A 27,658-nucleotide genomic window follows, 5' to 3' on the forward strand; every position below is an offset into this window, starting at 1 on the left:
AGTGAGCGCATGAGCAGGAGAAACGGGAGGAGAGCAGCTGGGAAGCGCTTCAACCAGAGCCACACAATCAAAGCTCCCATCACAGAATCCAAGGGCTGAAAACTTTTGGCCAGCAAATTTTCCATGAAATCAAAAGGAAAAAGAAACCTGATTAACTCAGCTCTGTAAGTAAAAACCATGGAAGGCTAAACTGGGATACAAAACATCTGGAAGACCAAAATATCTTTAATAATGAAATAATTTATTATTTGTTAACAGTTGAACGATACAGAAGTTTACATATACACAGCAAAGATTCTCTGAAACATGAGTAGTTCTCAAAATGCACGTACTAACTGTAGTAAAAAGCACCATTCTCTATGTCTTGACACAGGATTTACATTGGCATCGTATTTACATAAAGAAATAAACATCTGGAAACAGAATTTCATACTCTCTCGTCTGCTGCTCCCTGTTTAGGCTGTGTTCACCGTTAGGAAGATGGCCCCCAACGCTGACGGTTCACAGCAACATTCCCAGAGCACCAATTCTAAGGACAAGGGGTCAAGGCAAGCTTGGTTCTCTGGTAAAAGCTAAAATGAAGAAAGCCCTCTCAATCCTCCGCACCCCCCCCAGACAGAATAAGAAATCAAAATTTAGAATCTGGGTAAATCTTTGAATCCAGTGCTTTACTAATTCTCATTTTACGATTTTGCGAGAACACAAAGATACTCAACTTCTTCAGCCATTCGACAGCTGACTCTAACGGTGCTAGGCAGATATTTCTTCTTTCAGAAGAACACAGGGTAAGAAAATCATCCATGTAATAAATATTAATGAAAAAATCAGGATAAATCACATATCGTACCCCCCCAGCCCCGGCCTCATCCCCAGGTATTTTTGAAAACAAAACATCCCACAGTCTACAGAGACCTGATAGTGTAGAACGAGAAAATCCACCTCACCTAAAGGGGTCTTTGGGTCGTCTTCTGCCAGGAAGGATTTTTAAAATCAGGAGTAGCCAGCAACCTAAACATACTGCATCCAAGAGCTAAACATAGAAAAATAATAGATTGACTTGTAGGAAATCGCCTTGCAGCCTTTGACTTTCTGGTGTTCAACACATGGGGCTGGTAAAGGGGAAAGACAAAGAAACTTGGGGAAACAAGAAGAAAGAAAGGAGTGAGATTCGGGGGAATAAAGCACAATGAAAGTGGTATCCTTGCCAATACAGTATGATATAAAAACCTGAATCATGTGTATGTGTATACTTTTCAAAAATAAGTTTTTTCTTTAAAGGATGGGGGAGAGGCAAGAAGCAAGCCCACAAAATCCATTATCAAGTCCCAAGATATTGTTAGTTATTTTGAGCATCACAATCTTACCTAGTTTACACACCCCAGGATTTGCTTTTGGCCACTTCAGGGACTGAGAAGAGAGGCTCCTAGGAAACCCAGGTAAGGGCCCTTTGTTTCTTTTGAAAAAAGTAGAGGTTAAAGGAGAATGCCCACCTTCAAAAATAAACCCTCAAACCACTCAAGCGGCCGATTGCAGGGTCAGAGCCTTCTTAGTACTCAATTCTGAATTGACACTGAAATTATTTTCCTTTTGGGTTGACAGGAAGAAAAATGTAGGTCCTGCTCAAAAAGGTGACACTGAATCTCTAGCATTAGATCTGTGACTAGAGAAAGGAGCCACGGTCGCTATCAGCACCTTGAATCCCAGATCTCTGCTTAGCAAAAGAAAACAAATATACCCTGGTTGCCTGCCTGCCATTCTAAGCCAACAGGTATGGAAAGCTAGGTTTTCTGGGATGTTAACAGAAGCACACATGTATTTTCTCACTGCATGAAATTAAACTGCACTACATACTCTTTACTTTCGCATTTGCATTGCAATGGTATCAATAAGAGTGTAGACTTGATTTTAGTTTCTTAAAACCAGTTTTCACATAAAAATATGCATGTGCCTATATTTACACACATCTATATTTACGTACAATAGTCGAAGTCTTAAAGGCTGGGGCTTATATCTTTGCCCGTCCCCTCCCCCCAACAACCCTAATAGAAAGGTTTTTCGTTTTGCTTAAAAAAACAAAATAAAACAAAACAACAGCAACAACAAAACAGAACCAAAAAGACTGTATAGCTCTTAACAGTTATGCTGGTGGATCAGTGAATGACACGACAGATTGGCGCATCAGGGCGGCTGATCAGCCACGTAGGGAAGGGGATTAGCTGCCTGGGGCTGAGTTTGCTGGTCCTGAAGGTTACAGTTTTGGTTAGAGAGAGGCCTGTCTAGCATTCGGTCTACCTCAAGATTTGAAAGTCGTGTCTAACCCTGGTGTCAGTTTATCACAAGCGCATTAAAAATATAGAGATCTATTAAATTCCACATTTATATGCTATCAAATTGAAAAGGACCAGACAAACAGTGCAAAGGTCAAATAATTACTATTTTATATTGGGACAGTACATTTCATATTTCAACCAAAAGACAAAAATGCAGTTTAACTCAAAGGCACAACAATTAAAACACAGAAAATAATGGCATCTCTCAGATGCCTTATTTCTAAATTAAACAAACAAATACACAAGTTTTGTTCCCTTCCCTCCCCCAATGCAAGCCCACAAGCTTTTGCCAAAGTCTTGAGTTTTCGATGCCGTACAGGATCTAGCATCGTGGACTTGTGAGGCGCTTGAATGTAGCAATCAAAATGCTTGCGAGGTCTAGCGAATGGCATTCGAAAGGGACCTCAAAGTGCAGGTATATCTTTTTCAAACATGTTACAGGCTGAGCTGGCTCTTTGAACACTATCACTCTGCTTAAATTCAGGAAGCAGGCTTTAAAAATGCAAAAGGCATACAAGTTGTATTTCAGTGCAAATCTTCAGCTGGTAATTGGAAAAGATTCCAACAATTGAAAAAAAAAAATCCTTTGTGTCACCTGCCCCTCCCCCCACCCAAACCTGAAATGGAGAGAAAAACAGACCAAAACAAAAACAGAAGTATTACAGATGACTTTGGTATCATTTAGGAATCACTACTTCCAATTAAAAAATTTTAATACATTAAGAAATCAATAAAAAGAAAAAATAAACACAAAAGTAATCTTTGTTTCGACTGTTCTTCATGTCCAGAATGAGCTTCTGTGAGGAGTGCGTTTGAACTTTTAGTCGTGGGCAAGGAAGAGGCGCTGAGGAGGTGAGTCTGGGGCCGGGGAGACCACAGGCCAGCGGGGGGCACAGGCGCCGCCGCTACTGGTTCAGCCAGGGAGCCCTTAAGTTGCAGTGCGGCTGTGGATTTAGGAATGTTCTCATCACTTTGTGACACACGCTCTGTTTCAGCGTCACAGGTTTTACAAATGGTTTGAATTCAATGAAAAAGATTCACCAGAGGCTGAAAGCATCGAGACCTCAAAACTATGAATGCAAAAGTATTAAGGGGAAATGAACCAATTCTGTAGATACCTACATACAAAGTTTCTAGAACATCTATAAAAGCACAGTCATAAGAATTTATTTTCCATTACATTAGTTTATATAAAATGAATAAATAGTATTTATAGATTTAATGTGTCTTATGTACATATACATGTGCTCTGTTTTAGCTTAAATAAAAATGCTACAAAGTGGGAGACCACTTAAGGGAGAAATCATAACCAAAAAGAAAAATCAGCCTTTTAAACTATTAACCCAAAAGCCTCCATAAAGAAGTTTCTGGGTGTGTCCAAAAATAATCAATAAGGAGAGGAATTGTAGTAACACTGTACCATCCCCTCCCGTTCACCTGCAACAGAGAGTAGAAATGTAGACTTCTCCTTTCACTGATGATGGACACTAGCTCAGCTAGTGCCAAAGCTCAGTTATTGCTGCAAGTTAAACAGCAAAATAGATTAGAATTGGACCAAGTGTCACTTATTTGGGGAAAAAAACAAAAAACAAAAACAAAACAAGAGAGGCATAATCAGTTTGTGTTAAGTGGGAAATGGAGATCTCATTTATCTCTTGAGGTAGGAAAAAAAAATGTTCCAGAGACAAGGAGCATAACTGACTTGGAGGGGAAATGTGCCTTGGGAGAGCAGGACACAGCACGGTCCCAAGGACAGTGCACAAAAATAGACTGTACCGTTCTGTTCGTGAGAACAAACGATGTTGGAACTTTTATAAGCTGTGCTACCCCAAAGACGTGCTTGCAAGGGGTCCGTTTGAGAGTGAGAAATACTGCGGCCATCCACACGCGGGTCGGGGGTGTTGGCGTGGGACGTGTGGGAAGGGTGTGTTTTCTGGAGGTATTCCTGCCTGCTCACAGGCGGTGAGGGCCATGGTTAAGCGCTCTTAAATCCCACTTTCAAAGCTTACTTTGGAGTTCTGTGATCAGGATCTCAACTTTAAAAGTTTGTTTCCTTCAGTTTCCTAAGCACAAGACACATTCAGACATTTCCGCTAGGCAAGTCACAGAGGAAGCCAGAAAACTTCAAGGAAGGTCTGGTAGACTACACGGGGACAGTAAATAAGAGGGGAAAATTGCCGAGATGTGAGTAAGTGCTTATTCCGTCTAAGAATTCTTGGGTGCTTCAAAGTGATTGGAATGTACAGTCTGTCAGAGACGAATTTTTATGGAGAGAAAGAGAGAAGCTAGAGGATGCAGTCAGAAACCCACAATCCTGGTTGGCGTCCCCCAACTTCTTAGAGGGACGAGTGGCATTCGGCTACCCCAGACTGAGCAGTAACGGGTCTGTGACGCCCTCAGGTGTCCAGGCTGCACTGACTGGCTCAGCGTGTGCCTACCCTACGCCAGCAGGCACGGGGGCCCGCTCAACCCCATTCAAGATGGGGATCGTGGATAAAAGAAAAAGAAAAAGAAAAAAAAAAGAAACCCACACTCCTAAGCACTTCCTTGACAACTTTTGCACAGCTGCTTTTGGTGACGGTGGAACACGGAAGCTGACGTGCGAGGGAATTGTGGGCAGGTCCGATACGCTACCTAATCGGAGCCGACGGGCGGGACCATCCGGGCGGCAGCCGAAGCGACCACGCTCTCCTAGAGTCCAAGACGCGTCTTGTGACCGTCCTGGAGCTTTCTTCTCTTGATGCTGGAGCTGGAGTAGCCCTCATCACTGCCCAGGCTCTGCATGCTTCCCCGCTCGTCCGAGTCGCTCACGCTGCTGCTGCTCCAGTCCAGGTCGCCCGTGAGATCGTCTGTGCTTTCGACGTCCACGTCGATCTCTTCTGTGGGAAGGACGAGACAGAGCGTGGTGAAGGCCTGCTTCGGAAGGGCCAAGTGACTCGTCAGGGCCCCTCCTTGGCCGCGGTGCCTAACCGCTGCAGGAGAGGACGCCTGTCCCCGCGGGCCACGCCCCTCGACTTCTCCGAGTCACGGGGGTTCTCGGCTTCCCCTCGGCTCCGCCTCTGGCAGGCGGCAGGGGGCTGGGGAGGGGCCTGAGGATGCGGGCTCGAGGGGGGGGGCTCACCCCTGTCAGAGTCGGAGCGCTCCGAGGAGACCGTGGAGCCGGTGCTGTCCGTCCGTATCCTCTCGATGCCCAGCTGCTCCAGCTGCCTCTTCAGGTGTCGCTGCTCTCGCTGAAGCTGGTCTATTTGGTGAATGGCTTTTCTGTCACAGTCTTCAAGTTTCTGCAGGTCAAAGAGGGTAGTTGTTGAAGGGCACAGGAAGATTTCAAAATTGGTAATGACCCTGCACCTCCCTGCCTTGTGGGGAAATACGGCAGTTTTCCTCAGAAGCCATTTGCTGTGTCCCTTGTCAAGCTTCTTGCAGGGACAGGAAGCTGCCTGGCCGGTGACTCCTGTCTACATCTAACTTTTTCAGCATCGACAACACTTTGGAACCTGCACTGTTGCATGGCTTCCGGGGTGAGCTAACACTCTAGCGTCCAGCACCCCTCAACTGTGATAGTGGAAAGACTGTGGCAGGAACACCCAACCTGTTCTCCCTTGTCTGTTGTGACGCCCCAAACACCTACTCCCTGAGCTAGAGCACTGCGTGTGATGGGTGCTTAAGAAACAGACTTTCCTTTAGAAGTATGTTTATTCAAGTACGTGTCCCAATTACATAGGCGCTCTTTTTTTTGCGTCATGCCAAACCTCATTTAACTTCTGTCTGTTGGCAGGAATAATATTCCCTTTTGAAGTCCTGATTCTAAATTGTCCAAATAAGAGCTTAGAAAACACATTTCCATAGATCATTTTGTTTTTACAAATCTGTTCTCTAGCTTCTCAGATAATTCTGAAGATTGTGTAACTGTGGTTGTTTTGCTCTAAACAGAGGTTCTTTTCCCTCCTACAACTGCCATGTATGCAAGGCTATCAACCATAATTCAAGTGACACGTGTCCAGCTATGACTCTGACTATAAAAACATGCTAAACAGTGATTTTGGCTGTGGCTCTCAGGAGTTACCCTTTGCTATTACAGCCATATACTGAGTGCTGACTCTGTTTCAGACCCTCCGGGAGGTGCTAGAAATACAAGGTGAACACAAAGATCTGGTCCCCTCCCTTGTACATACTCTAACAGCATGGATAGAGACAACCAAATAGCCAAACAAGCCATGGTCAGGTGTCAACTGTGATAAGTGCTAAGAGAGAGAGATCCAGTAATAATAAGGACCATCTGTCACAGGAAGGAGGTGACCTAGTCAGGGAAGGTTTCCCCGCACGGTGATACCTGTGCTGAGGTCTGAAGGATGACAAGAAGTTAACTAGGTGAAGAAGGGAGGGGAAAGAGTACCAAGCAGAGGGAACAGCATGTACAAAGGCCCTGTGGTGAGAGAGCCTGACAAGTGCAAGGGACTGAAAGAAGGGCTGAGGCAGAGAGGGGAGCCTCTGGCACAAGCTGCTGCTGCAAAGGCAGGGGAGGGCCGGGTCGGGCAGGTCTGGTCATACAGTGTGTCCTGAGCCACGGAAGACTTTTCTTTTTTTTTGCGGTACGCGGGCCTCTCACTGTTGTGGCCTCTCCCGTTGCGGAGCACAGGCTCCGGACGCGCAGGCTCAGCGGCCATGGCTCACGGGCCCAGCCGCTCCGCGGCATGTGGGATCTTCCCGGACCGGGGCACAAACCCGTGTCCCCTGCATCGGCAGGCGGACTCTCAACCACTGCGCCACCAGGGAAGCCCAACGGAAGACTTTTAAATGTGGTGACATGTTGATTTGAGCTCCGGCAGGATTGCTCTTGGGAAGCCTGGAGATTTGCTTGGAAGAGGCCTCTGAGGAGTTTACTACAGTACATGATGGACTTTATGGAGACACAGCAGCCGTGACATATGTAAGTCCTGGAGACACGTGGCTAAGGAGCAAGATGATCATCAGCAGCAAGGATGACCCTGAGTTTCTGGCCTGTACATGAGATGGACAGTTGGATGGACAATTTAACTTCTGGCGCACAGGGGTGAGAACTACTCAGTTGGGTTCTGGACATGTTGAGTCTGTGAGTCATCCAAGACATTGACTTGGTTAGAGTTGGAGGAGTTCAGAGGAGAGAACTGTCCTGGAGACAGACATCTGCTGTCCCTCATAACAACAAACAAACCCTCCCTGGGCAGGTAAAGACAAAAAGGCATCCCAGGATGCACTTACCTTTATGTGCAATTTGGCTTTTGTTAATAAACTCAGTGTAGTGTGTCGATTTGATTCTGGACCAAGCGGCACCAGCCCCTTCAACTTTTCCAGGCATAAGCGAAGGTGGGCCCGTCTACAAAAACAAGATCATAGTAGCATTGGAGACTTTCAAAGCCAGCCGGAAGTCACCCGGGAGAACAAGCTCAAACAGAATATGAAGTCGCCCAGCCCAGTGATGGCAAATGCCACCAGTGACTTCCAGCCAAGTGGACATCTTTTGAAATTATACAACTCTGGTAAAAACCAAGGAAAAGCAAAATCCATGGTTTTCTAAAGTTAAGTCTATAATATGTATGAAGGGGTAGAGACTCATATCTACTATTATTAAGCACATGAATCAGGTTATCTCCAGGTTTCTGGGTTATGATGTGACCTACAGAACATCCAAGTTCAGAAAGTAATGACATGCCAGTGAGAGAATCCTTTGAACCCATACTGTTCTTTCCCCTTCCAGGACCACTAAATCACTACAACTATATCTTGCTGTATATAATATTTACCCATGTGAATGACAAATGTATATGGTTATTCATTACAACTTTATTTGTAATAGCAAAGATTAAAACAACCCAACTCATCATCAATAGGGAACTGATCAAATCAAGTATGGTATATCCATACAGTGGAGTGCTCTGCAGCTATGAAAGAGGATGAAAATGTACTCTATGTACAATGAGGAAAGAACGTTCAGATATGCTGTTAAGTAAAGAAAAGCCAGATGCCAAACTGTGCATATAACATGCTACATCTTTGGGTAAAAGTGGAGGAAAAATAATTATCTAAAGGCATGTTTTCTTGTATAACATAAAGAAAGCTTGGAATGATACATAAGAAACTAGTAACAGTGGCTGGGCAGAAAGGAGTCAGGGGCTAGTCAAACAGGGACAAGGAAAGGGGGGGAGTTTTTACTGAATAATTTGTTACACTTTTTCGTCCTTCAACCATTCAAAAAGTTAGATGCATTTTTTAGAAACAAGGAAAATGCCCATCAGTGGTATTGCTATACTAACAAGCATGCTGACAGCTGGAGAGAACCACCAACAGGTCTTGCAGTGTGGCAGAATGTGGCAGAAGCACAAGAGTCCCTAAAATTTTGGAAATTAATACTTCACTGAAACCTTGGTTTAGGCTTTATCCTAGAGGCTAGCAGATTCCGTGAATGTGAGAAACAGCCAAGATTCAGAGTTTTTGCTTCAGCCCACCACCTCCTTCAAGTCTTCACAGGCCATTCCAGTCCACAGTGCTTCCTCCATTTTCTGAGTACGTATTAGTTTATCCTATTCATTGGGAAATTCACTGTTCTGCCTGCCTTTTTTGGTATTTGTGACTTAACCATTCATTGCCAGCTCCTTAGAAAGATGGGGCCGCAACTTAACCATTGCTGGGTTGCCTTGGTGCCTTCCCCTCCCATCGGCTTAATGCACGCTTGCCGCGTGGTTGGTGTTGTCTATTCCACTAGACTTCAAGCTTCTCGGGGCAGAGTCCATCTCTGCTATGTCTCTGCGCCTTCAGTAGTGCTCAGGGTCCTGGGGTTTTAGGTACATGTCCACTGCCCGTCCCCACGGCAACCTGGAGAAGAGGTCCTGGGAGCCTGAGAGGCTATCCTCCAGCTGAACTGGAAGACAACTGGAAAGCTCAGTTTGCCCCTTTTTCCCTCTTAAAAATTTCACCGTATTTACAAAGGTTGGGATCGAAAGAAGAAAACTGCTTCAGAAAGCTCAAATACAGGCCAGTATGCCTGATATTGACCAAGGCAGTCAATTCACACCCTTCACATCAAGACTTCAGGAGGTTCCCCCAAGGCAGATCCAACAAGTGGTTCTGAGCTCTCACCTCACCTGCTTCTGAGCCTCCTTCCTCTTCTGGCTCTTGAGGTTGTCCTAGACTCTCCAAGGTCCCCTAAGCCCTGGCAAGCTAGAGAAGTCCAGCATTCACTCCTGAGCTAGGAAGAGGTAGCGGTACAAGAGCCTTACTATTTTACAAGACTTCCGCTTGCTCTGAAAACCTGCCCACATGGAATGGCCACCAGCAAAGAGTCACATTAGAGGTTTGCTCCTCCAACTACTACATGAGGAGAAAAAAACAAAAACAGAATTTGTGTATAAAAGGTACTTGTTCACCTTGGATAATATGCTTCACAAAGAGCCATGAAAATAGATCATGTTATTAGAAACACCATGAGAATGTATGATTAGTCACATATAGTTATTCTCACTACAAAGTTTACAGACTGTCAAGTTTTAAAAAAAGTTCGAAAATTAAAATTAGATTTAGACATTTTTCAGCCTGCTCATTGCAAAGACTACATGATTCAGAACAGTGTCATATTAGTCCTTTTATGATATGGGTTTATCTACAGATATGAGTATGTAAATTTTTAAGGAAGTTTGTCTACTGATAAAAATAATAAAGTCATCTTTCCATGCGTCGTCATTCCTAGTTACTCAGGGAGTCTAGCCCAGAAAGTACAATTTTCACTACCCAAATGTGGGTTTCCAAAGAACACTCCCAGTTGTGAAACTTGAAATAAGCCATTTGACTACTTCAAGTTTAGGCTAAAACATGTTCATTCAGTGTTTTCGGACCCAGTTTTATGGAAATAGGAGCACAGTGCTTTCTGGATTCTTGTAGAGATTCAAAGCCAACTTGTATCTTTGGCAGTGCCTGCCTCACCGCTCCAGCCTGATGCCTGCCCTGCCCGCCTGCCGCCTACCTGCAGACACATCCCCGGGCTGGTGCCTGGGCCACCCCCAGGGGAGGGATGAGGTATGTGAAGCAGGCTCAGTTCCATGATATGATAGTGAAATTCAATTCCTGAACCAGACAAAAAAGCAAACAGACCCCTCTGTAGCAGCTCCCACTGAGGGGCCTCAAGCCTGAGACACACCCCGCCCCCCTCCACCCCACGCCGGGATCCGGAATCCTTCAGCCAGCCGTGAGCACCCATGGAGTGCCCAGGTCCCAAACAAGTAGAACAAGCTCCTGTCTCAGCTCTCTGTCCTCAGTCCCAACCACGCCCATGCCCAGGGCTCTGGCCTTCTAGAAGGAGCCTGCTGTCCCACTGTGAACCAGGCCTAACCCCTCTTTCAGGAACTAGCAGGGGGTTTTGCTACACTTCCTCAACAGGAAGCCACCTGGTACCCGCATCTGACCCCTACTTGGAGCCCCTCTCATCACATATTCAGACAGAGCTCCCCCTGTTGTCAAGAGCTGCCTCCCAGCTCCCCACTGGCATCAGAGAAGGGTAGTCAAGTCCTGGCTCCCTCCTGCCCCAACTGCCTCGTCTCTTCACGCTGATCCAATGGACTTTGACAAACCTCACCTGCTGATTCTTCAGAAATATCACTCTCCTTACTCTGAATGCGCTGATATACCTTTGGTCTCTGGTAGCACACAGAAACCAATCTTTGAGCTACAGTCAGTGATGCTCAGAATCAAGTGCGGCCTATGATAATTAAACTAGATACAAACTAGAGCTTCTCTTCAGTAAGCTTTTTATTGTTTTTTCTTTTTAGTATCTCAAATTTTATTTATTTTTGTTTTTAATTATTTTTACATTCTGAATCTGTCAGTCACTATACAACAAAATATTAGTGTAGTGATTAAGGGTAAAGGTTTGGGGTCCTGGCCTTGCCACTTATTTCCTGTGTAGCCTTGAGCAAATTACTTAACTCCATGTAGCATCCGTTTCCTTGGCAGTAGAGGGACGATGACAATGCCTCCATGCCAGGGCTGTCATTCAGTATTAACTGAGATAGGGTATGGAAGCCCCTGACCAGGGTCTGACATGAAGTGCTCTGTATGTGGCAGCAGTCATTCTTTCAACTCTAGCTTCCTTTGAGGAAGGATAATTGCTGGGAGCAAACACAGATAATTATAACCCTATCATATTCCTTTCAAAATCAATAGGGAACTCAAGAGTATCTCACAGGGTAAATAGAGGCTATCTGGTAAAATCCAAATTCACTAAACTCTCCCTTAAAGAAAACTGACATCTTTTGTCATTAAAAGATTTAATGGAAAATCTAACCCATTTTCTATGGAAATAAAGATCTTGCTTATGCCAAAGGTATTATTTTTTTACGTTTAAAAATCAGCAAGGACTTTATAATGCTAACCCAGGCTAAAGGAAAGACTCCTTTGGAGCCACCCCCATCGTGTAGAGGCAGGGCTAGAAGGGACTCCAAGGTTGGGAGGGAAGCATCTGAAGCACACCGAGATCTCTGCCTACATCTCTCTACTGTGATGGCCAAAAGAAAATAAAAATTGGGGCAAATATGTATTGACCTTGGAAATCCAAGCACATCTCTGGATGTGTTATCCATACCCAGAGAACCTAAAATATCTCACGTACAATAGCAAGAAGAAAGGAGAGCATGTCTAAGAACAAACTTAAAAGAGTTTGGGGGGCTTCCCTGGTGGCGCAGTGGTTGAGAGTCCGCCTGCCGATGCAGGGGACACGGGTTTGTGCCCCGGTCCGGGAGGATCCCACGTGCCGCGGAGCGGCTGGGCCCGTGAGCCATGGCCGCTGAGCCTGCGCGTCCGGAGCCTTTGCTCCGCAACGGGAGAGGCCACAACGGTGAGAGACCGGCGTACCGCAAAAAAAAAAAAAAAAAAAAAAAAGACTTTGGGAAAGATCTCTGGGAAGAAAACTATAAAACTTTGCAGAGAGACATAAGAAAATCTGAATAAATGGAAAAAACCAGCGCTTTCCTAGATATGAACCCTCAAAGTAAAAATGTCAATGCTACCCAAGTTTGTCTACAAATTTAACATAATACCAAGAGAAAAAAATCCCAACCATAATCTTTTTAATGCTGGGAAATTAGTCTAAACCTCACCTGGAAGCATAACTGTGTGAGAGACCTCCAAAATTTTTGAAAAAGAAGAATGAAGAGGATTGTTTGGTACCAGTTATTAAATTGTATTATAAAGCTGCAGTAATTAAAAACAGAATATACTAATACAGGAAAAGATGGAGACAAGTCAAAGGAAGAGAAGAAAAAATTCCCAGGAACAGACTTTAGGAATAGATATGAATTTAGCATATAACGGAGCTAACACTGCAAATCCTTGGAGATAGCCCAGATTATTCAGAAAATGGCAGGGGAGTGGGGAGATTAACATCAAAATAAATTCCAAATATATTAAAGATTTAAAGTATATTTGGATACCTCACAGTTCTGTTGTTAGTTTTCCTTCACTCTTGTCAGCCATGAAGTACGGAAAATTAATATGCAAGTGAAGGAGGTCATCAGTGAAGTGGGCTCTGGGCTGTTGGAGGCGCCATCCCGACCCGAGCTTTGGCACTGATGGACGGCACCGGGGCTCACCAGTGTGCTCTCAGACAATTCTGAAGGCTGCTCTTTATACCTCTGCCTCCAGACTCAAGATTTTTTTTTTTTTTTTGCCATGCCACGTGGCATGCGGGATCTTAGTTCTCCGACCAGGGATCAAACCCGCACCCCCTGCAGTGGAAGCACTAAGTCTTAACCACTAGACCGCCAGGGAAGTCCCCAGACTCAAGCTTCTTTGATTTTATTCATACCTCTCTCTCTCTCAGGCCAGCAGATTTGTAAATTGGGAGAAAGATGCAACAAAAAAAGTAAGATTACAGGTAGAGATTATGCTACCTGCAGACAGTGCTCCTGAATTTACTCTGTCGTCCCTAAAGTTCTTCCTGACTTGGATGCAGTCAAGACCAGGAATGGTATGAAATCAGGTGTGTGTCTGTCTGTCTTTGTCTGTATTGTGAGGGAGACACTGTTATCAGATATTACTCTTCTTTATTGAAGATGTAACTGAACTCTCTCCGTCAGACTTTCACAGTGAAGTGTATGACAAAAAAGAATCAGGTTGGGGCACAGTAAACAGTATGGCAGCCAGTTAAGAGGGTAGATAAGTAATTAGGTTCGCAGGTGGAAATCTTGAAATATACGCTTGGCTCTTTCATTCATTTATTCCTCTAGCATTTCTCAAAGGATTACTACATACTGCCACCTTCCTAGGTGCTGGGGATACGATGTTGAGTAAGACCAAGTCCCTGCCTTGAAGGTAAAAGTTTAAAGGTTAAAGTTTAGCTGGAGTGATTAAACACGGAAACAAATTATTGCAGAATTATTTATATGACCTACCTTCAGACCATGACAAATATCAGCTCCTACTGAAAGTTCTAGAATGGGCTCCCCTTTGCCCTCTACCAAACATATTCTTTCTTTTCCCTCATCCACATCTTGTTTGACTTAACTTCTCCATAAAGGTTTTCAAGCTTTCATAGCCTATCAGAAGCTTTTTTTCCTTTCCAAATAGATCACATTCATTCATTCGTTTATTTGCGTGCTGCAGACCTGCTATGTATTTAAATGTTCTGCTTCTTTCATTACCAAATAATGGAAATGACCAAGTCTTCTATTTCGTGTTAACCCACTGGAGCCTAGAAATAATAACGCACCTGCAGATGCTGACCTAAGAGTAGAATCTGATCTCTTTGGTAATTCATGTCCCTTCTCTTTGAGGAAAGCCCTACTTAATGAACATGATACACTGGACCTCACTGAGTACTAGTTTTCATTAAAATTGGGCCCAAGATTATTTCCAAAGAAGAAAAAAAGAGTTGCATAAACAATATCTATTTCCTCTCCTACCTTTGTGTGGACACAGATTTAGCCCATTAAATAGCTTTGTAAATCCTATAGGATAACTGGAAGTTGAATAAAAATAACTTCAGATATGGGTATGTATGAGCTGTGTAGTGATTTAAAAAAAAAGGATATTTAGTATAGACTAAGAAGAAACAAATTTTAATGGGTCAAAAAATTACTCCCTAAAAGTGATTATAGGTCACAGAGATCATAACCTTCTCCAGATTTTGGGTTGAGAACAAAGCCTTAGTGGGTTAAACAAAAAATCCAGGGGAAGACTACAAGTCACTCTCTGAGGAAGAAAAGTACTCTCCTTTTTCTAAAATGGACCCTTTAGAAATAATTGCCAAATGCATCATTATTACCGACTTAGGCGGAACCTTGGAAGGTTTGAAGATTTCTCCTAACTGTGATCGTAATCTTTGTGAAATATACAAAGATAGTCATATGCTTACTGTATGGGAACACTGGCACTCAGTAAGCAATGTGGAAACAGCAATTCATGGTGGCTACATTTTAAAGTAATAAAGTCACTTCTCTATTAAAGTATTAAATACATAAGTATATATTTAATATTTCCTTTCTAGAGCCCAATTAAAAAAATATAAAATATAGATTATAATTAGTACTTGCTAGCTCTTTCTCACCCCTTGACTATTAGTGTCTATGACAAAAAGTCAGGGAGTGCCTCCAATGTTCCCTGTAGGGGATTGGAAATTGGTTGAATAACCAGCATGTCTCTTCTTCATGTTCTTCCAAGAGGTACCATCCAGGAAAGATGGATTCTAGTAGTAAAAATCAGTGTGCGCCTCCACACCGCCACCATAGACCACACTAATACCTATATTCTTCCTTCGTAATAACCAGGCCATGCCCTTAGCCCCATGTGGCAACAAAGCAATGTGGATTTATTACAACATCCTAGAGTGAAATCTGAATGTGGTCAAGGGCGTTCAGAAGCGGTAAGAATGGTGCAATGCACACTACAACTCAGGACCCTACCCCTTCCGATATAAGGAGTTTGGCCATTTGAAAAACAAGACCCAAGAGAAACCACTCTAGGGAACTGCAATCAATTAGAATATCTTGCCAGAAGAGACCTGACTGGAATGGTTTCTCATGACAGACCAGATGCCACTGAAATACTGTTTGACCAGATGAAAACAACAGCTTAGATCAGGCTGCTGAATCCTCCTCACAGAGCACACAAAAAAATCTTTTGTCATAGAGTCATAAGACTCTGGCAGAGGTAATCTCTCTAGACCAGCTGCCTAATTCCAGAAAGGCCTGCATATGTACCATTCCAGAAAAATGAGTGTCTATAATTAAAGGAGATACTAGAACCTTCTTTTGAAAAGGAGCCCATTCAAGCACCTGACTCCTGACCCACTGGCTGCAGCGTATATGTGTTCACTCAGCCTCCATTTGCTGAGTGGCTTATTGAAAGACATTCAAACAAGGGGAGTTCCCAGCTAAGGAAAGGAAAGAGCAGAATTATCATCAATAAAGGGCATATAACAACAACCAAAGACTAAAAGGTTTCCCACATCCCAACAATAATTAATCAGTAATTACAATGGGAAACCAGTAGCAATTTTAAAATATATACAAATAAACCCAGGAATACCTTTTACAAGAAATGTGCAAGATCTATATGGGAACATCAAAAAACTTTACTTAGAGACAGAAAAGAGATCTGAATAAATGAACACACACATCAAATCCTGGATGGAGAGCTCTAAGATGTCAACATGAACTTTTAAAGGTTAATTTATACTGGAATTATTTAATTTGGATTTTGAAAATCCCCAAAAGAATTTGGGGTACGGAGAATTGAAGGACTGACTATAAAATTCATAGGAAAAATAAACTGGTGAAAAGAGCTAAGAACATAGTAAAATATAAAAAGGAGGAGGGGGCTTCCCTGGTGGCGCAGTGGTTGAGAGTCCACCTGCCGATGCAGGGGACACGGGTTCGTGCCCCAGTCCAGGAAGATCCCACATGCCGCGGAGCGGCTGGGCCCGTGAGCCATGGCCGCTGAGCCTGCGCGTCCGGAGCCTGTGCTCCGCAACGGGAGAGGCCACAACAGTGAGAGGCCCGCGTACCGCAAAAAAAAAAAAAAAGGAGGAGGAGGGAAGAATAGAGATTTGCTTTACCAGATCCTGAAGTGCATAAAACCACAATGATGAAAACAGTGTACGCTGGCACAGGAAGAGCAGGTGGGTCAGTGGAACAGAAGAACAAGTCTAGAACCAGACTTAGCCATAAACAAGAACTCAGTATACAACAGAGGCGGCAATTTCAGATAGTGAGAGAAGACTGATTCCGTAAGGGTAAATGACAAGCTAGACAATTATATGATACATGAAGAGGCAATCTCTTTCATATATATCCTTCATATAGTAGAATCTTTTAAAAATAAAGAAAAATATAAACTCCTCAGTAGAAAATTGGGCAAAGGTTATTTAACAGGCAATTCACAAATACACAAACTGGCAAAGATATGAAAATTATTAAACTGTGCTAGTAATACAAGAAATGCAAATTAAAACAAATTTGTGTGTTTCTGTTTGCTTTTTACTTATTAAATTCATAAAAGTCTTAAGGTAAAATATAAACTTGTAAAGGTACAAGGAAAATATGACCTATAACCCGCCTGGTGGGCAATCCAGCAGTCAACATCAAAAACCGTAACAATGTGGATGCCATGAATTCCACAACTATACATTTACCCTAAGGAAAGAATTATGATGTTGGACAGAGAATTACCCATAAGGTAGTTTAAGCAAGCATCACTTATATTAGCAAAATACTGGGAAAGGGCTTCCCTGGTGGCGCAGTGGTTGACAGTCCGCCTGCCAATGCAGGGGACACAGGTTTGAGCCCTAGTCCGGGAAGATCCCACATGCCGCGGAGCAACTAAGCCCGTGCACCACAACTACTGAGCCTGCGCTCTAGAGCTGCAAGCCACAACTACTGAGCCCACGTGCTGCAACTTCTGAAACCCACGCGCCTAGAGCCGGTGCTCCGCAACAAGAGAGGCCACCGCAGTGATAAGCCCGCACACCGTAAGGAAGGGTAGCCGCCGCTCGCCACAACTACAGAAAAGCCTGCGCGCAGCAACAGACCCAACACAGCCAAAAATAAAAATAAATTAAATAAATAAATTAAAAAAATACTGGGAAGAACCTAAAATAGGGGATTGGTTATATGAGTTATGGCACATCCATATGATGTAATACTGGGCATTCACTAAAAGTAATGTTAGAAAAGGAGATTTAACGGTATTGGAAAATGTTCATAACGTAGCTTGAAAAGAAGCAAATTATTTACTATATAATCCCATATTGATTTTTAAAAAGTATGCACAAAAGTCTAGGTGGATATAGAACTCAGCGGTTGCTACTGCTGCAAGGTCTATTACATGTAATGTTTATTTTCTTTGTGCTTTTCTGAACTTTCCAATTTTCTACACTAAACTATTTTTAAAGTTACTTTCCAAAAAATAATTGGAAAGATACATTTCAAAGTTCCATCGGTTTCCTTGGGCTGCTAGAATTAGGGATGATTTAATTTTTAGTACGATTTTCTATATTTCTCAAAATTTTCTACAAGATTAGTTTTAACAAAAAAGAAAGAATGACGACACACTCACCAAGGGTGTTTCCTTAGGAGGACAGACCCACAAAATTACTTACAATGCAGAGAAGCACAGGCCAAGTGACAGACATATCTACAGTGAGACTAAATGGAGCCCTCTGCCCTGGGGGCTTGGTCTCTGTGGGCTCAGGATCCCCAGCACCTAGCACCCAGCATCTTTGGTGCTCCATGAATGCCTAGTCTATTGAATGAAAAATACTGCTGCTGCCACCAATACCACCTCCCACCTCCACCTTTCTAGAAGTCTTTTCTTCTATCTTCCCACCAATGCCAAGATTATTAAATGGGTGCTGTTGAATATAGTATTCTCATAGTGGAGTCTTGATGCACACCAACTCTCCAGAATCTCTAACGTGCCTCAGAAAAGGTTTCTGCGTGAAAAAACTAACACAGGTGTAATTAACTTCGCAATATTAAAGAGAAAAAAAATCCAATTACTGAAAGTTCTTTTCCTCAGTTGCTTTTTTGTTTTTTTGAGAGCCATGCCAATCTTTTTAAAACATGTGATGTTAAGGTAAAAAATGGCAAGGGTGTATTAGCCTTTAGCAAAGTGGTACTGTTTTATAGGATTCAGCTACTGAAACCAAGGGGACTACAAATGCAGCTGTTCAGCGGACCACCAAACCCTAAAATCTTAAGCAGCTACACTATACGGGAGAAGAGCCCAACAATTTTAACCCCCCCTCCCCCCACCCCGGATTGCAGCAACCAGTGCTTGGTTAAATTAAGTAAATTTGAGTCCTGACTTCCTTCTCTTCTGCTCACATGCTCTAGACTAGAGAAAAAATGCTCAAGACCTTAGAAGACCAAATTCCAAAAAAAAAGGACAATAAGGAAACTAGATAACTAACCTTTCAATAAGCAAAAGTAGACTGGTCACATGCAAGCAATCTGAATTATAAGCAGCTTGCTCAGTGATGACTTCAAATCCAATTTTCTAGAAACTTTGCCTCCACAGCCTCCTGTGCAGACTGTTTCTGTGTCTTTCTCGTTAGACAAACTACATTTCTCCAGGATAGAGACCATGCTGATTTAATGCCCCAGTATGAACTTACTTAGTACCCAGTGCTGAGCACAAGCTCTTAAGACACTGTAGGCAGAAAATAAACATTCTTCAACTGCTAAAATAAATGATAGGGACTAAGAGTCCACATGCTGCAACTAAGACCCGGCGCAGCCAAAATACATAAATAAATAAATAAATATTTTTAAAAAAAATGATAAAATCGACATCCTGTGGTATTCCTGCAGAGGTAAAAGGCTCAAAGCTGTAGTAAGCCTAAGAGCCCTTACCTGAAGGGATGAAATTTTAATAATAAAAATAAATGCCTAAAAAAAAATGCCTAGGGGGAGGAGAACTAGAAGACTTTTCAGCAGAAATAGTCCCAGTTTACCCAGTTCACCCCAGAGGCAGGAAGATGGGAGAGAATCTAAAGATGAGAAAGAGAAGCCACATCTGAAGACAGAAAGACTACCTTTCTGTCTTCAGAAGAGATACTTTGGAGTTTCCAGTTCATGATACGTAAATCCCTAATGCATAAAGACGCTCTGATTTCAAACATGGTCAGTCACGATCACAAAGAAACTGAAAGGGGAGAAGAAGGATGGGGGGAAGCACACGTGCGAGGCACACTCACCTTGCATCCATCTCTCTCACACATGCTCGCGTGCACGCACGCACACACACACAGTGGAGTGATGCTAGATCTTTGCCCTGTTCCAAGATTTTCCTTCCTCGTCAGGGCCTGGTCTGCCCTTTCACTGAGGAAACATGTCATTCACATCCTGACTATCAGAGTCAGGCTCCCTCTTCAAAGAGGGTTTGCATGAAATAACCACATATATTTACAGAACCATCATTACATATCATCTTCTTCATGCAGGCCACCAAGAAAGCCACTCAATCTGGATGGGTAGCCTGTACTTCAAACTGATGGGAGCTCAGAGACCAGAATGAGGCTTGTTAAATGGTTTGGAACCCTGGCTGCATATGAGAATCACCTGGGGAGTTTTTATAAAAAAATACTAGTGCAGACTCTCAACCCAAGCCAGTTAAATCAGAATTGCTAGGGATGAGGTCTGAGCATTGGTGTTTTTTGGTTTTTTTTTCCCCTAAAGCTTCACAAAGAATTATTAATTTTTTTTCAGCATGGTAAAAGCAAGTGGTTATGTCTTTTTTTTTTCTTAATCTTTACTAGAGATAGAAGAAAATGTGCTTTAAAACACTCCACAGAGAGGGGTGGTTTTGACTATACAAGATTGGAAAAATATTGATAATTGTGGAAGCTGGGTGATGGATACATAGGAATTGATTACATTATTCACTTTACTTTTGTATATTTGAAAAGTTCTATAACAAAAAGTTATTTTATAAAATCAGCAGAGGGACTTCCCTGGTGGCGCAGTAGTTAAGACTCCGCCTGCCAATTCAGGGTATGCGGGTTCGATCCCTGGTCTGGGAAGATTCCACATGCCGCGGAGCAACTAAGCCCATGTGCCACAACTACTGAGCCTGTGCTCTAGAGCCTGCAAGCCACAACTACTGAGCCCACATGCCACAACTACTGAAGCCCGCACACCTAGAGCTCGTGCTCTGCAACAAGAGAAGCCACCGCAATGAGAAGCCCATGCACCACAACGAAGAGTAACCCCCACTCGCTGTACTAGAGAAAGCCTGAGCGCAGCATTGAAGACCCAAAGCAGCCGAAAAAAAAAAAAGGCATCCGCAAGAGACAAAAAATAAATACATAAAATAAATCAGTAGAAATAAAAATTTGTTCTCTTACCCCCAAGTATATGAGTGTATGTGTATAATGTATTTCATATAAAAATATTTAAAAACATTAAAATAAAAGCTTTGCAAGTGATTCTAATGTGCAACCAGAGTTGAGAATGACTAGGCTATGTCATTTGAAAAATAAAGATTTAAATAAGCAGCAAGAGGGGACCTAGGTGAGAGACAAACTCCAGCTTGTGGCAAGATGGAGCCCGGTGAGGGTGGCCAGCCTCGTCTGAGTGCCTCACCATCTCCAGTTTCTGCTGTGCATACATTTTCCTGACTTTTGAGAATCTTTATTCACAAGTGAACTGTAAATACACATACACACATATGTATGTGTATGTGTATCTATATCTATATAGATCTATATATATACATCTATATCTATATATCTGTGTGTGCATGATTTAAGACAGCGCTACCAATTATATTCAGTAGCATGTAATTTTTAAAAAACACTATTTGTAGAAACACTGCCTCTGACCTAAAACGCTTTGGCCTTAGAATAGTCACACAGAAACGCATTGCTCGGGAAGAGGAGGCTGCGGGGGCTGAGGATTGGGGGTGTTGTCTTTGGGTCTATCTAAGTGATGTATGAGCAGTGCTGATTAGAGGACCCTGAGTAAACTCTTGTATCAGGTGCTAAGTGTGGGAAATTAAGAGCCACAACTAAGTCTCAACTTAATGAAAAAAGAATACATCAAAACTCCCCCCATCCCACCCCCAGAACCCGCAACTCACCTATTCTTCTCCATTTCATTGTGAGTCGATCTGAAAGAGGGAACAATAAAAGTAAGATTATTCTTGTCTTAAAGGACTACTCCAACACCAACACGATTATTTAAACTGCTTTCTCTCCCAAGTTGGTAGGAGAGAAGACAGAGAAAGGGCTCTACTAAAGAAATTAGTCCCTTTGGGGAATTAGATAAATGTAAAGATCTAAAACAGAGTTCAAGGAGAAGTGACAAACTAAGAGGCATGCATTCCCTAGTGGAAAAGTAGTCCATTTTAAGAAAGGAAATAAGAGGATTCTATTTACACAAAGAGGAGAACAGCCGCACACTGCTATGTGAATTTGGGCTGTATAACACCGCAAAGCTCTCTTCAGGCCGAGTGTGCAGCAGTGGAGATGGGGGACCCCACCCCAGCCCTGCAGCCTCAAGGTGTGCTGTACACCAAAATTGTATGCTAAGTTGTTTGACTATAGGATACAGTTTAAAATGGATAAAAATAACCCTTCTTTGCTCAATCTTTCTATTTCCTGAAGTTATTTTATCATGTACAACCTCCTGAAAGATGCTACTGTTGAAGAGCTACCAAATTATTTCAGGAAGAGGCTTCCAAGACTCAGCTCAACGGAAAGACGATAGGCTAGTTAAGGCAGCACTTTGGGTGGAATCTCAAGTCCAGCTTTGCCACCGACTGGTACTGTGAAAGAAATAAAATTCCTTACCATCCTGTCCTCGGTTAACCCCTCTGTAAAATGGAAATAAAAATGATTGCCAGTTGTCTACTGAACAAGCGTGGATCAATGAGGTAGCCACTGTAAAAGTGATTAGAGAGTCTTGGATGAAAGCGGAGGTGTATGTGAAATCATACTCTTAGTGTGTTTATAGCTGACCCTGAATATAAGGTCTGGTCTAAGGATTTATGGACAGGTTTCCACAGAAGTCATAAGAAATCAGTCAATGTGGCTATTGTCCTTCTCATACAACTCATGCCTAACTAGTTATAAATAAACTTGAGGAACGTCCCAGCATTATAAAGGAGCTGAATCTTGACTTTACTTATGGAAATTCTCTGGACCCTAATCAGTTCAGGAGAGATGACACCCTGGCTCAGGTCGAGAATTCTGTGGGGCCATAACTGGAACCTTACTGGGCCTAGGAGATAAATTCTCACAGTAATCATGGAGGAACACTACCTCTGTGAACGCTCAGCCACTCATTTACATCAAGAGGCACCACCACCAAGTTCATTCACACCAGAGACTGGGGGTGGGGTGTGTGTGGGGTAGTCTTGAATGGGAAATTTCCAACCCAGCACTAAACTTCTCTTCCACAAGGCTTCTGGGGTGCCAATTTTTATTCATGAGGAAAAACAAATAATAAGATAATGACAGTATTTTCAATTTTAGAATATTTGTTTTCTAGATAAAGGACATGGGAACCTTAAAACTGGTTGACTTAAAAGCTTTAAATTGATTCACTTGGTTATCCTTCAGTGTTCTTCAGTTATATTTTTCTGATGGTATACTTCCTGCAATGGCCATCAGGATATCACAGTTAACAAGGGTCTGGCCTGCAACTGCAAACGTTTGGCTTTAAAGCACGTGGCATTCTGGTTTTAACAGGGAATAACAAGTTCAAAGCCTGACAGATTTTTTAAATGGATGAAAGTGTATGATGAAAGCTGGTCAAGATTTCCCTGTTTAACTGCAGACAAGGACCATTCTGGGAAGGTGGTGGAGGAGAGAAGGGTGGATATTTGAAAAGAGCATGGTCTCTGATTATAAAAAAAATTGTAGCACACAGGGCACCCTTACCCAAAATTTCTGGATTCTTTGAAGATACATATAAAAAAATTCAGAATCCCCAAGATAATCTTTTAAACAAATTCCATAAGCAGCATAACTCCTTCCGAACTTTGAACAGAGCTTTGGAAACTACAGATCTTATCTGATTACTTAAGAGTGTTGAACATATGGTGATTTCTACAAGCGGACTTATACCTAATGGCTAGGGCATTACTGAAGTACATTTGGTTTAGTGAAACTGAATTCTTCTTTAATAAAAAGCAGGCCGTTCAAAAAATGACCAGTTAAGAGACTGCCCGCCAACTCTGTTGATGGGAAAACATTTATATTTTAAATTAAAGCATTATAAGAATATACAGATACTTTGTGTCAAAATCATCTTCCTTGTGTCAAAATCATTTTCCATGGGATTACTGAAAAGATTTGATAACTCTGAAATCACTGATAAAGGTCAAATGTCACCATTTAAAAATATATTCTAACAAAAAGATAACTAAGCCAAACCAGTCCTTGGTTTAAAAAAGACTCACCCTGTCAAGTCAGCTATATGGCCACTGTCTCATAAAAGTTCAACAAGTGCTGAACTTCCTCGTTCACATTAGTGCCAATGCCTGCTTTACCAATTTAACAAAACATACTTTTAAAAACTCTGGATTTCAATTCTAAATATTTAGTAACTGATTTCAAAAATCAGTAGGAAAGAAAAAAAAAAAAAGATTCCATCTCCCTGCAGTTCTCTGGATGATTCCAAGACAATCAATATTCACAATTTCATTTGTTTTTGTTCTTTAAACAAGCAACTAGAGAAACTTAAGATCTGCATTTTCATTTCCCAAGAAGTTTGATATGTAGCTAAATCTTATTTTTTATTGTCCAAGGAAAAGTACACCCCCCAGACACTACAAGCAAAGAGCCCAGCATTTCAACCTGAATTAACAAGAATAAACTGTTACCAATGGTTATGTAAACCAGCAGTAATCTTTCTATAGCCCTTACCTCAGTTCAAAATCCTGACCATATATGGCCTTGGATATAAGTCTAATTCAAATCAAGGGGTCAAACTGCATTCTCTGGGGAGATGTCTCACTGCTCAGGTAAGGGTCATTCTGAACAGGTCATGAAGGAAGTGAGTACATTTAAACAAAACAACCTGCTCTTGCTTCATATGTTTGCTTGGTGCCATCTTCAGGTTTAATCATGGTCTCTCAGAAATCCTTGCACCACTTAAGTTATTGCACAAATTCATTATTAGTCAAGAGTATGGACAACGGTGATAGCCTCCGGTCTCTAACCATGGAAAGCAAACCAAACCCATTGACAGAAATAACAGAGTTTTTCCCCAAATCCGGAGTTGCAGCCATTTCCCCAGAAATAAAGGTGGATATTAAAGAGAAGAGAAAGAAGCTATTTCCTGAATTGAAATTCTCAACTATCATTATTTTTCTTTCCTAATCAACTTTGGGGCCAAGCTACTTCTCTTCAACAACATCCCCTTCTTTTCCTCACCACTGAACATCCCCTCAACAACTTTCCCGTGAAACTTCGAAAAAAATGAAACTCAGAAAAAAACAGAGTGCTAAGGATTAAGCTTAGAAAAAAACAGAGTGAAAACTTTGAAAAAAATAGAGTGAAACTTAGAAAAAAATAGAATGCTAAGGATTAAGCCTTGACTATTAATGTGAGCAATTCCTCTCAAATCATGAGTGGACAAGGATAAAAGTAACAAATGAGCTACACTTATCCAGAAAAATAAACCAAAAGGCTTCAACGTTCTTCCAAAAAAGTTTTTAAAAATACTGTAACAAAAAGCAACACATAAATTGTTGTATACCATTGCATAATACAAGTCAGCATTAACCTTCTTCTTAAAGGCTGTCAGTACTCATGCACAGTTTTACTTGTTGCCACCTTCAGATAATGTTAAAGGTGGGAGGGAAATTTACAAATTTCAAGAACTACCAGGTAACTAATTAACAGATCCATCCTTCATGTGCCTTCCTATTCAAGAGCTCCGCACATATGTGCTGTTCACTCATATCCTGTGGTTCTTCCAGTGCTAAGGACAATGGGGTGAATCAAGGACAGAAGAGGCAGCAAGGACAAGGGAGTTTAAAGTTTAAGTGGGAAACCTCTGGCTTTTAGTAGTCTGTATTATGCCGCAGACGCTAACCAAATACAGTTTCTCGCAGGGAATTTTCATGAGAATGGGAGACAGATAAGGATTCTAAATCAGTGTTGAAAATGTCAATGTTTTTAATTTACTGGAATAAAAGGTATAATTGAATGAGTCTAATAAAAGCAGATTTCCTAGCTAACATATATTAAGGGCAAAGAGGGGAAAAAAAGGGTGCAATAGCATTAGTGGAGTACTCAACATGTACCAAGAAGTACATTCAGGGTTTTAGTATGTGATTTCATTGACCATTAACCAGTATTTACTTCCCAGTGAAATTTACAAATTTCAAGAACTACAAGGCTAACATAAAAGGGTTGTGGCATATTAATATTTTAATATTATATGTTCCTGCATCACCAAAAAGGCAGGTTTTAGCCTCAGTCGTTCCTCTTTGCTGTTATAAATAGAGTGACAAATTAGATTATCAGACACATAACTGTATTTTAATTTACATGTCAAATATGAAATCCTATCACCTATGCCAAGTCAAATACTTTAACACGCTTATAAAATCTTTACTATGAAAAGTAAAAAGTGGATAATGTCCAGTATTTTCAATTATAGAAAACTTGCCCTGAATCTGCAACTTCTGAAGGCAAAATATTGTCACTGTTGCTAATCTCACTTGAAGTTTCCACAGATTTTTGTTCCAAAAGGGAAGAAAAGCAAAATTAAGTTTTAAAAAAAGTTCATAAAGAAATAGAAAACATTTCCATTTCTCTCTTCTTTTCAGTCCCCTCAACCCAAATAGAAGGGCTTCCTCCAACGCCTTAAGACCATGTGTACATTACTGAATCATGATCGCCACTTCATTTACATGATTATAACCCTGTTATAATCACAACAGGCAACGTCCATTCTGCAGTTTGTATCATCTACAGTATAACCTAAAAGAGAAAGGGAAATATTTACCAAATTACCTGCTACTGCTGTTATTCTTCTTGGATTTGCTCCTCCGTTTTAAGGCATCTCTGTCCTTGTTATTGTATGGTAACATGGAGGCATAACCATGTTCAGCTTCTAGAAAACCGGAGGATCCAGTTAATGAATGAGCCCCGAACATTCAACACTCTCTCCCCTCCACAGTATTTCCTTTTTAAGATTGATTTATTTTTCATTAAAAGAAGATTGTGGAAATAATTAAACGGAGCAAGGTGGAATTCTTAGGACAATGATTGGTTTTTTTTTTTTTAATTGAGTGAATATCCTCGGTGAGGAGCAGGTGTAAGGAGCATTCCAGCTGCTCATTGTTGAGAAAGACAGCAAGTCTCCTGGAGCCTGGGTTTCCCACTGGCAACGTCCAGCAGGTTGGTGTGTATTAAGTGGGACCAGCCTCAGGCGAAGGTGCGGGGCAAACACCGGGAGCCAGAGCCCGGGAGGGACGGTGGGGGGCAGGGGAGGCGCTGCTCCTCCGTCTGCGAGACCTGGCGCCAGGCCCACTTGGGGGCCGGCCGGGACGAGCCCCAGTGAGGTAAACCAAGGGCCTGGCTGAGGGGGCCCCGGGCCCCCCACTCGCGACGGGGTGCGGAGCGGGCGGCGCTCCGGACCCCGGGGCAGCGGTCCCTTTTCCACCCCCATTCATTGCCTTTGGGGCAGCGGCGGCCTCCCTTCGGACCGCGCGTGGGGAGAGCTGGAGGGGTTGGGAGCGCTCGAGGTCGCGCTCTCAGCTCCTCCAACTACCCCCGGAGCAGCTGGGCACCCGGACCTGCGGCTGGGCCCCTCAGAGCCCCCAGTCCCCGCTCGGGCCGGACTCCTCCCGTCCCCGTGCACCTCTCTCCCGCCGCTCCAGGTAGTCGGCCGCCTCCAGCAGCATCTGGATGTTCATCCGAACCGCCGCCGCCATTCTGCACCGGGGTCCGGAGCCACTGGACCAACCCCCACTGCCCACGGGCTCGCCGCCGCTGCCGCCGGACACCCACGCCCCGCTGTGGACCCCGCAGAGCAGGGCTGAGAGAAGCTCTCTGGCGACCACGCTCGCCGGAACGGGGAGGGACCGGTGAGCCGAGCACCACCGACGCCGTGACAGAACCCAAAGAAGAGCAGCAGCCACCACCGCCGCGGAGTGTTTATCCCCGACTCACCGTCCCCCCCGCCCCCAGCCCCTTCTCTTGACAGGCCCGCTTCGGCTGCGTTCCTCATTGGGCACCCCAAAGAATGCCCCGCCTCTGGCGCTGTCCGATTGGGGGAAGGCATCACAGCCCCGCCCCTCAGGGTCCGCTCCTCTCGCTGGTTGGTCACGCTTGATAAGGGCCGGGC

General features: G+C 42.9%; 1 protein-coding gene across 2 annotated transcripts; it reads right to left on the reverse strand.

Annotated features, from left to right (window-relative positions):
- Positions 1 to 229: 229 nt before the first annotated feature.
- On the reverse strand, positions 230 to 27,442 carry MXD1 (MAX dimerization protein 1). Of its 2 annotated transcripts, none has more exons than XM_029232502.1 (6): positions 27,173 to 27,442; positions 26,323 to 26,422; positions 21,432 to 21,461; positions 7,569 to 7,683; positions 5,452 to 5,611; positions 230 to 5,206 (listed from the first exon to the last, which is right to left on the reverse strand). In XM_029232502.1, exons 1-6 carry the CDS (start codon positions 27,243 to 27,245, stop codon positions 5,022 to 5,024), a joined length of 663 nt encoding a protein of 220 aa, XP_029088335.1. In that variant the 5' UTR covers positions 27,246 to 27,442; the 3' UTR covers positions 230 to 5,021. The 2 variants fall into 2 exon arrangements, with proteins under 2 accessions (XP_029088335.1, XP_029088334.1); XM_029232501.1 differs by having other exon boundaries at positions 230 to 5,209.
- Between the last annotated feature and the right edge of the window lie 216 nt (positions 27,443 to 27,658).

The sequence above is a fragment of the Monodon monoceros genome, unplaced genomic scaffold, assembly GCF_005190385.1.
Source record: "Monodon monoceros isolate NGI ecotype Baffin Bay Population unplaced genomic scaffold, NGI_Narwhal_1 Super_Scaffold_19, whole genome shotgun sequence".
NCBI classification, from domain to species: domain Eukaryota; kingdom Metazoa; phylum Chordata; class Mammalia; order Artiodactyla; family Monodontidae; genus Monodon; species Monodon monoceros.

Bases quoted from the DNA above. Each gene is read 5' to 3' on its own strand.
- MXD1 (XM_029232501.1), bottom strand. From the start codon at position 27,245: ATGGCGGCGGCGGTTCGGATGAACATCCAGATGCTGCTGGAGGCGGCC. The intron at 5,612-7,568 runs GTAAGTGCATCC...TTTGACCTGCAG, and splicing joins AAGCCAAATTGCACATAAAG to AAACTTGAAGACTGTGACAG. The intron at 5,210-5,451 runs GTGAGCCCCCCC...TCCTTCCCACAG, and splicing joins GCGCTCCGACTCTGACAGGG to AAGAGATCGACGTGGACGTC.